The following is a 10391-nucleotide window of genomic DNA, read 5'->3' as shown; positions in this document are numbered from 1 at the left end:
CCTCCTCACTGCCCCTTCCACCAACCCAAAGCCTGACAGCCAACCCACGTTGCTTTCCTCCTCCCTTAAAGCAACTTCTGTTGCCATCTTTGACAGTCAGAAGTTATGAGTCCTAACCTCTGCTTATCTCACCTGAAAGGCAGCTGGGGGCCCAAGGGACTGGACAGCCCTCCCAGTGAGAGGTAAAGGCCTCTTCCCTGCGTCACCACTCAGGAAGCATCACCATAGCAACTCCAGCAGCAAACAATGGAGCCAGAAAAGGCTTCCCCACAAAGCAGGCCCTCCGGGCTTTTGAAGCACAGAAGAATGGCAAGTAACCCACGAAGAATTCCCCCCGGAGGGCAAAAAAGCGGTCCATCCAGTGTCAGAGAACCTTTCCTGCAGGTAGGGGGCGGGACCATCTCAGCAGCCTACCTCTTTACACCCTGTTGGGCTAGGGGCTGCCCCCCTGTGGTGGGCAATACCATCTCCTGGACAGCAGAACTCCTAGCCTATAAGCCACAGTCTTGCCCTTCCAGTCCAGTGAGGCTGAGGAACAGGAAGCTCAGAAGACAGGAGAATAGGTGCCTGGTTGTTAACACATCTCCCAGACCCACCAGGGTGGTCCTGTAGAAATGATATGGAAGCCTGACCCCAAGAAACAGGTGATTTTTTTTGGAATCAGCAAAGCTCTAGGAGTGGATGGGAGGGAGAGGCATTCTTAAAAGAGACACGTTCTTGAGCCCCAGCACAGGCCAAGCACTGTACCAACCCCCGTCACAGGGCATAGTTACATGAGTAGAAGCAGAATCAGGGCTCACGTACCAGCTCCACCACTCGCTCAGCACATTGCGTGAGTTACTCTCATCATGTCTTGCTTGTTGCACCCTTAAGATGGGGGCAATAATAATACTTGTTCATAGGATTGTGAAGATTAATGAGATGTGGATAAGTAGCACAGTGTCAATACATATTTGCTACTGTTTATTTCATGGGGGGAAGGGGCACAGGAAAGGGCAAGAACTGATATTCTAGGTGCTTTAACTACTTGCTTGCATTTTAATGAGACTGAAGGAAAAGCATCAATAATGGACAAACAAGTAGCAAAGGGAGTCTGGGACAGAAAAGCACCTGGGCCCTGTTCTCTAGAGAATTTTACTGGAGTGTTCCCAGGACCAGGAACAAGTGAAGATGGGCTTCTACACTTAGTTTGGTATGGGGCATTTCCCCCCATAATTCTCTTAGGACCTGATGGGTCCGATTAGAAGCACCAGTTCCAGAGAAAGAAAGGGGACACCAGAACACAGCGGGTGGGTGAAGGTGAAGAGTGGGAAAATGTAAGTTGAGGAAAACGAAAAAACTATACCAGCTGCCTTCGAGGCAATTCAGGCTCATGGCAACCCCAAGTGCGCAGAGTAGAACTGTGCTCCGTAAGGTTTTCAAAGCTATGACCTTTCGAAAGCAAATTACCAGGCCTTTCTCCTAAGTCACCTTTGGGTGGGTGCAAACTGCCAACCTTTCAGTTAGCAGTCGAGCACCTAACCATTTGTACCACCCAGGCATTCCTGAAGTTGAGGAAACGAGGTGGGAAATCAAAGCCAAAACACAATAAATGGAAACAGAACAAAAGGTGAGAAATCCATGAGAATGATAGAGAGCAGTCATAACTTCTGATGGGCAGGAGAGACATGGAGAAATGGTTTCATTTCAAGCCATCAGTGTCTGGTGAGAATTCTGGATGTAGAGGAGGCTGGCAACTTGTTCTCTCTCTGGCTATGCCTGGGAAAGTGAGACAGTGCCCTTCCCTCTTCCTTTCTGCACACACAATCATCCCCAGGCTCCCTCTTGTCTCTCCCTAGATGGTCCATTCAAATGAGTCATTCCCAGCCTTCCAAACGTGGACTCAGCATGACAACTTCCTCCTCCCCAGTGAGTCCTGGGAGTTGCCTGGTTTCACCCGGCAAGCCTACCACCAGTTGGCCTTGAAGCTGCCACCCTACACAGAAATTAAGTCCAAGGTGCGTCAATGCCTAACCTACCCTGCTGAGAATGCATCCCAGCACACCTGGGGCTTTCACACGTGGCTTGATGTGGGGCGCTTGCCTGCCACCTTCCCTACACGGCCTGATGTGCCCTACGATAGCAATGTCTGGCGCTGGTTGACGAACTCCAGGGCCCACCACCAGCCCCCAGCCAAGCCTCCCATCCCCCCTCCCTCCTGGATGGGTAAAAACAGCTTCCTGACCTTCATCTGCTGTACTCCCATCTTTGTGGATGCAAATAGGAAGAACCAGGTGATCCTCAGGACGGTGAAGGAGCTCAAAGAGGTGGAGAAACTCAAGCTGAGGAGTGAAGTGAGAGCACCTCCACTCGATGTCCACGGCAACATCCTGCCTCCAGAGAAGTTCAAGAAGTAAGATGAGCTTCTTCCTCAGTGAACTCACTCAACCAACTCAATGTTCAGGTGACCCCTCCCTCTCTCTGACTCCGTTTCTGATGTCTAACTTGGTGCCCTAACCTTCCCACATCTGTTTATCTAGAAACCAAACTCTCTTTTCTGAGTATAGCTGGAAAGAAGGGGTGGAGGCAAGGAAAGGACAGCAAGTGGAGATGCTTTTTTAACTAAAATTGCGGTTATACCGCCTAGACACTGGGGATACAGAGAAATATGACTCAGTCCCTGCCCTCAAGTAGCTTATGAAAGGCAGACACGGACATGTATGAAAACACAACCATCAATACAAGGCCACATGTGCTAAGTGCCCGAAGCGTGAGACAGATGGTGGGTGCTATAAGGAAGTCAATTACTTATGGAAACAGCTGGAGCTGGAGTCTGCCTGGAGCCAAGCCCAGGCTGTGTCACTTTGGCAATTTGCATAGTTTTTCCAGCCTCAATTCCATCATTGATCAAATGGGGAATGATAAATACCTACCTCACTGGGTGAGGACAAAATTTGTTAGTGAATATGTAAAAGCACTGAACAAAAAATGAGATGTTATCACAGAAGTTCAGAAGAGGGGTGGACTGGAGTGCCTCCCTCTCCCAGGAAGGCTTTGAGAGGAAATCGGGATTAAGCCTGGAAGGGTAGAAAGCCTTCAGAAGGGTGGAAAGGAGGGGCAGGAGCTCTTGGGGGGGGGGGGTTGATGGGTGGGGAGCAGAGACAGGCATGTGAAAGGTTTGGGAACCCCACAGCCTCTCCCCTCCCTGCCCATCATGGGAACTCGGTTATTTCCATACTGCGTCCAGTCTAGGCAGTGGGTATCAATAGCAGGAAAGGGGAGGAGCATAAGGCTAGAACAACTCAAATTCCAATCCCAAGGGCATTAAGGGAAACACTGACGGTTGGAAGGGGGGTGACTGTGGAGACTTTTAATCTTTAAAAAAATAATAGTAAAGTTGGTAGTTTTGAGAAGAGCTTGGCTTTTCTCTATTGTCTTTTTAATGAAGATTACTGATTGCTAATACATACTAGACACTAGGCATACAAAGCTAATTAAGACTCAGGTCATTCCTCAAAAAAATTCACAATTTAACGAGATTGCCAACACCAGCAACTTACTATGTGCCAGGTGCTATTCTAAGCACTTTAGCTGTATTATTTAATCCTCCCACAACCTTGTAAGGAGCCCTGCTGGTGCAATTATTAAGCGCTCAGCTGCTAACCAAAAGGTCAGTGGTTCGAACCCACCCAGCAGCTCTGTGGCGGCAAAAAAGTCCTGGCGATCCGCTCCTGTAAAGATGTACAGCCCAGAACACCCTATGGGGCAATTCTACTCTGTCCTGAGGGGTCAGTATGAGTCAGAATTGATTTGAGGGGATCCAACAACAACCTTCTGGATAGAAACTGTCATTACCAACCCCATTTTACAGATGGGACATCTGAGAAACAGAGAGGTCAAGTATATTGCCCAAGTTCACATGGCTAGTAAGTGGCAAAGCTGGAATTTGAACCCAGGCATCTTAGTTCCAGAGCCACTGTGTTCAGACTTCCCCTCTTGTCTGACTGGGGAATCAGACTAGTTTACAGCTACCTCTAATATAATGTGGTGTTCTATAAAGTCAGTATAATAAAAATATAATTATCCATAAAAAGAATTTAGCACAGTGCTTGGCATATAGTAAGCACTCAATAAATTAGTAATGGAAGAAAAAGCATGGCCTTTGGAGTCAAACAGACCTAGGCTGGAATCATCCTAGCTCCATCACATACTTGTTATAGGACCTTTAAAAAAAAAAAAACCCAAACCCATTGCTGTTGAGTCGATTCTGACTCATAACAACCCTATAGGACAAAGTAGAACTGCCCCATAGAGTTTCCAAGGAGCGCCTGTTGGATTCAAACTGCCGACCTTTTGGTTAGCAGCCGTAGCGCTTAACCACTACACCACCAGGGTTTCCATATAGGACCTTAGGGATTCCGTATAGGACCTTAGGTTTCTTAAATTCTTTGAGCCTCACTTTTCTCAAGTATGTATTGGTGGTTAGAGTTCCCGGTATCTGGCAGGGTTCTTAGAAGATTAAATGGCATAGCATCTGGCATACAGAAGGGGCTCGTTAAATCCTATCATTATTAGTACAGCATCTCCATTGAAAGTAGGGCCCTTGTCTTGCCTGTTTACTTCTCTAGGACCAGCCCCTGGAGTCGAGAATGAAAGACTGAGTCTCAGACAAGGTTTTGCTCTTCACAGCGGAGGTAGTATTTGAGCTGGACCTTGTAAGATGTGTACCAGTTCACCAGGTGGGAACAAGAAAGAGTGATAAGAAGAAAGGCCTACCCAGTCCTGTTGTTCCTTTTGAGTAGATGTGTAAAGGATTAAAAGAATTGTTAAAATGACTCTGGATCAGTCAGTATGCACATTTTGAGCACTAGGGACCCAGAGGACATCAGATGTATAAGACTTGGTGGAAGCTTCAAGATGCTTGTGATCTTGTTGGGGAAATAGAATATTTACATATAAACCCAGTGGTTCTCGGTTGTGCCAGTATATTAGAATCACTTGGGCTCTTTACAAAATGCTGACATTTGAGCCCTACACTGGAGATTCAGGAGCCCTGGTGGCAGTGTTTAAGTGCTTGGCTGCTAACCAAAGCCCAACAGTTTGAACCCACCGCCACTCTGTAGGAGAAAGATGTGGCAGTTGACTTCTGTAAAGATTACAGCCTCGGGAACTATGGGGCAGTTCTACTCTGTCCTATAGGGTCACCATGAGTTGGAGTCAACTTGACGACAGCTCATTTGGTTTGGGTTTCTGGAGATTCAAATTTAATTGGTCTGGGTGATGACCTAAAGCGCTTGGCTGGTAACCAAAAAGATTGGCAGTTCGAACCCACTAGCACTTCCGCAGAAGAAAGATGTGGCAGTCTGCTTCCATAAAAATTTACAGCTCTTGTGGGGACCATGGTCTTGTGGAACATCTAGTTCAGTTGGCATAACTGTCTTAGTTATCAATTGGCATAACTGTCTTAGTTATCTAGTGCTGCTATAACAGAAATACCACAAGTGGATGGCTTTAACGAAGAGAAATTCATTTCCTCACAGTAAAGTAGGCTAAAAGTCCAAACTCAGGGCGTCATCTCCAAGGGAAGGCTTTCCCTCTCTGTTGGCTCTGGAGAGAGGTCCTTCTCATCAATCTTCCCCTGGACTAGGAGCTTCTCCACACAGGAACCCTGGGTCCAAAGAACATACTCTGCTCCTGGCACTGCCCTCCAGGTGGCATGAAGTCCACTGTCTCGCCACTTGCTACTTTTATATCCCAAAAGAAACCAGCTCAAGACACAATCCAATCCTGTAGATTGAGTCCTGACTCATCAACACAACTGCAGCCCATCTCCCCTCATTAACATCATAGAGGCAGGATTTACAACACAGAAGAAAATCATATCAGATGATGCAATGGTGGACAATCACACCATACCAGGAATCACGGCCCAGCCAAATTGATCCACACATTTTTGGGGCACACAATTCAATCCATGACAATAATATAGTTTATAAAAAAAAATGTTCTACATTCTACTTTGGTGAGTAGTGTCTGGGGTCTTAAAAGCTTGTCAGCGGCCATCTAAAGTAGTCCATTGGTCTTACCCCTTCAGCAGCAAGGGAAATCAAAGACACAAGGGAAAGTTTAGTCCAAAGGACTAATGGACCACAACTGCTACAGCCTCTGCCAGACTGAGTTCAGCACAACTAGATGGTGCCCGGCTACCACCACTGACTGCTCTGACAGGGATCACAATAGAGGGTCCAGATCAGAGCTGAAAAATAATATAGAACAAAATTCTAACAGAAAAAGACCAGACTTACTGGCCTGACAGAGGCTGGAGAAACCCCGAGAGTACAGCCCCTGGGCACCCTTTTAGCTCAGTACTGAAGTCACTCCTGAGGTTCGCCCTACATCCAAAGATTAGACAGCCCCATAAAACAAAACAAGACTAAAGGGGCACAACAGCCCAGGGGCAAGGACTAAAAGGCAGGAGGGGACAGGAAAGCTGGTAATAGGGAACCCAAGGTGGAGAAGGGAGAGTGTTGACGTGTTGTGGGGTTGGCAACCAGTGTCACAAAACAATATGTATACTAACTGTTCAATAAGAATCTTTACTCTGTAAACCTTCATCTAAAGGACAATATTAAAAATAAAAAAAGATTTATCACCTTGGAAACCCTTTAAGAAGTTCTACTCTGTCCTACAGTGTTGCTATGCGTCAGAATCAACTTGATGGCAGTGGTTGTTGTTTGGGGGAGATCCTGGGCATTGGTGTTTTTAAAAAGCTTCTTAGGGTGATTCTAATGTGCAGCCAGGGCTAAGAACCTCTGTAACCAACAACAGCAAACAGGACTATCTGCTGAACCAGGTGCAAAGCCTGTTGAACCATAAGAAATTTGCATTATCTAACGGTCAGTTTCCTACTGTTCAATCTATAGGCCTGAGTGGTGCAAACAGTAAAGTGCTCAACTACTAACCATAAAGGTTGGTGTTTGAACCCACCCAGAAGTGCCTGGAAAAAAAGGACTGGCAATCTGCTTCTGAAAGGTCACAGCCTTGAAAACCCTATGGAGCAGTTCCACTTTGCACACCTGGGTAACCATGAGTCAGAACTGACTTGACAGCAGTTGGTTGGGATTTTTTTTTTTTTTTAAATAGAGAAAAAGGAAATCATCAGAGAAAGTCTAGTAGAATCACAGCAGATCAGAACTGGAAGGGCTTTTGGATATCATCAATGATTTTTTACCAACGAGTTCTAGCAGTGATAAGGAGGAACAGTTGAGTTGAGCTCAGCATTCTTCTCATTTGCACTACATTAAACACAACATGGGATTTGAAGGATGGCTAGAATCTGGACCAGTTAAGGGTGATGACATTACATACCAAAAGAATGGAAGATTTATCATCTCAACATTTGTCTTAGTCATCTAGTGCTGCTATTACAGAAATATCACAAGTGGATGGTTTTAACAAAGAGAAATTTATTCTCTCACAGTCTATGAGGTTAGAAGTCCAGGGGAAGGTTTCCTCTCTCTGTCGGCTCTGGAAAAAGGTCCTTGTCATCAATCTTCTCCTGGTCTAGGAGCTTTTCAGTGCAGGTACCCCAGGTCCAAAGGATGTGAGCTACTGACTCTGCTTTCTTGGTGGTATGAGGTCCCCCTGTCTCTGTTTGCTTCTCTCTTTTATATCTCAAAAAAGATTGACTCAGGATACAATCTAATCTTGTAGATTGAGTCCTGCCTCATTAACATAATTGCCTTTAATCCTGCCTCATTAACATCACAGAGGTAGGACTTACAACACACAGGAAAATCACATTAGGTGACAAAATGGTGGACAATCACACAATACTGGGAATCATGGTCTAGCCAAGTTGACACACATTTTGGGAGGACACAATTCAATCCATAACATTCCACCCTTTGGCCCCCCAAAATTCATGTCTTTAACATATAAAACACTTTCACCCCCTCATATCATAGCAAAAATCTCAAATCGACTCCAAGTCCAAAATCCAAAAATTTCATCTGTGAAATCTAGAATACAAGTTATCTGCTTCCAAAGTACAATGGTGGAACAGGCACAAGCTAGACATTTCCATTACAAATGAGAGAAATTGGAGCGAAAGAAGGGATAAACAGGCACCAAGGAAGTCAGCAGAACACATTACAACATTATTCACCAATCTAAACTGGTTAAAGCACTAGGCTGCTAACCGAATTGAACCCATGAGCTGCTCCACGGGAAAAAGATGTGGCAGTCTGCTTCCATAAAGATTTACAGCCTTGGAAACCCTATGGGGCAGTTTACTCTGTCCTACAGGGTCGCTTTAAGTTGGAATTGACTCAATGGCAATGGGTTTGATTTTTGGTTTTCAAAGCCAAAACACGCACTCACAGGGCACAGGCCATTCACTTGATATACTCATTTGGTATTAGTCAATATCCACTTAGGGAGAGAGCCTGATGGTTCACCAGCTTGTGGAAGGCAGTGTCACCCTTTTCCCTCTCACCCTTCCCCAGCAGAGTGGTGCCTGGATCCCTGCTTGACCTTTCTGTTCTTTCCATACGTCTTTCCCTCCACAGATATCAGCACATATCAGCTGGTGGAAGGTTTGAACCCCGCGGCCTGCAGCTCATGCCCAACCCACTTCCCAATGACCTCACCAAGAGCTGGCCCTGTCCAAACCCTCTGCCACATTACCAAGAGAAGAAGCTAAAGCTGGCGGTGCTGCCCAGTGCACCCCTGAGCCAGGACCTCGTGAGGAATTACCAAACCCTGATCAAGGATCGAGTTGCCTCGCCCCTCTACTATCTCTCCACAGCAAAACCTGGCAAAACCTCAACAAGGAAGAGAAGGTGTGGACACATCTAGAAGAGCCTCCAGACGGGTGGGGACACAGAGCCCCAGGCTCCAGAGTTCTCCCCCAAATGCCCTTTCAGTGAGAAGCTCTTGGGGGTACCTGCAAGATTCTGGCTTCTGCACGAAACAGCCTCTCCACCATTCCCCCAACCTCAAGCCACCTCTGTACCCCAGGCTCCTGGAGACTCCACTGAAATTGTACCTTGTTATATGTGTTCCTTGGAGGACTCTCTCATAGAGGAGGGAGGACAAAGGCAGGTTAGGAGCAGGGAGGGGCCCCAGTTCCTAGGGATAGAATGAGGGGTCTGGAGGAAGGAGGTAGGTGTGTGTTGTGTGTGTGTGTGTGTCTGTTGGGGTGGAAGAAGACACATTGAAAGAAATTTGGATAATAAATTACCTCCACTCCCATACCCCATTTGGAACAAGACTAGGAATGGTCAGATGCAGGTATCGGGCAAAAATAACAACCCTACCTCCTCCCTGGACTGTTTGATGTCTGGACAAAGACCAGAACCAACACTGCTTTGTTACAGCACCCCCTCTGCAAGGTTTGGGGGAGTAGAGGTCAGGTCAAGGCTGGTGCTGGAGGATGGAGGGGAGCCTGAGGAGGGCTGACCAAGCCTCAGCAGGGAAGCAGTAGAACAAAGTAGGGACTCAAGTGAAAAGTTAGAGCTGTCATTCTGGAGCATTACCTTAGGGCCTTGGACCTGGGCTGCAGCTGAGCCCAGAGGCCTCAGCTTTTGGTACGGGGGAGCCAAAGACAAGTTTGCCTATCTGAGATAGGCAAAGTGTAATGGTCAGAAAGGTTCTGGACCTGGCTAGGGACGAGGGTAGGTGACGGGTGGAGTGGCGAGGGGATTGAGGAGGGGGCTGACGGAGGGAGTGGTGAGTGGATCGAGGAGGGCCTGCAAAAAGCCTGGTGGAGGGGGCAGCAGGGAGGTGGCTGGAGGGGGAGAAGTTGTATGGCGGGCCCTGCCCCACCTTCTCTTGCCCCCATCACCTCCCCAAGTCGGTGGTCTTCCCCAGCTAGGCTTTCCTTGGCCTCTGTCCCACTGCCCTGTTTGTCTCTGCTTTTCTCAAGCCCTTCAGGTACCTGGGAATCAAGACATCACCAGAGTTCTAGGCCTGGTTTAAACACTAACCATCTATATGACCTTTGGGAAGGTCGCTGTTCCTTTTAGGCTATCAGTTTCCTCATCTGCCCAATGGAGACCATTAGGGTATAAATAAATAAGTACCTACAAAGTATCTGGCACAGCGTAATACAAACAAAAAAATCAAACTCATTGCCATTGAGTAGATTTCAACTCATGGCGACTCCATGTGTTACAGAGAACTACTCCGTAGAGTTTTCTTGGCTGTAATCATTATAGAAGCAGATCACCAGACCATTCTTCTATGGTACCACTGGTGGGTTTGAACCACCAATCTTTAGGTTAATAGTTGAGTACAAACCATTTGTGCCACCTAAGGACCTTGGCATATTGTAGGCCCTCCATAAATGAGACTATCATTATTTATACACTAAAAATAATAAACGGGGCTTGTCTAGAGAGTTTCCAAGT

The 10391-nt window shown here is 46.8% G+C and overlaps 1 protein-coding gene across 1 annotated transcript; it reads left to right on the top strand.

Annotated features, from left to right (window-relative positions):
• The first annotated feature begins 306 nt into the window (after positions 1 to 306).
• Positions 307 to 2396, top strand: TEX52 (testis expressed 52). Its single transcript, XM_049882214.1, has 2 exons — positions 307 to 384; positions 1839 to 2396. Exons 1-2 carry the CDS (start codon positions 307 to 309, stop codon positions 2394 to 2396), a joined length of 636 nt encoding a protein of 211 aa, XP_049738171.1.
• Positions 2397 to 10391: the final 7995 nt, after the last annotated feature.

Source organism: Elephas maximus, chromosome 4 (genome assembly GCF_024166365.1).
Source record: "Elephas maximus indicus isolate mEleMax1 chromosome 4, mEleMax1 primary haplotype, whole genome shotgun sequence".
Classification (NCBI taxonomy): domain Eukaryota; kingdom Metazoa; phylum Chordata; class Mammalia; order Proboscidea; family Elephantidae; genus Elephas; species Elephas maximus.
This window is presented reverse-complemented; position numbering and strand designations above follow the sequence as displayed.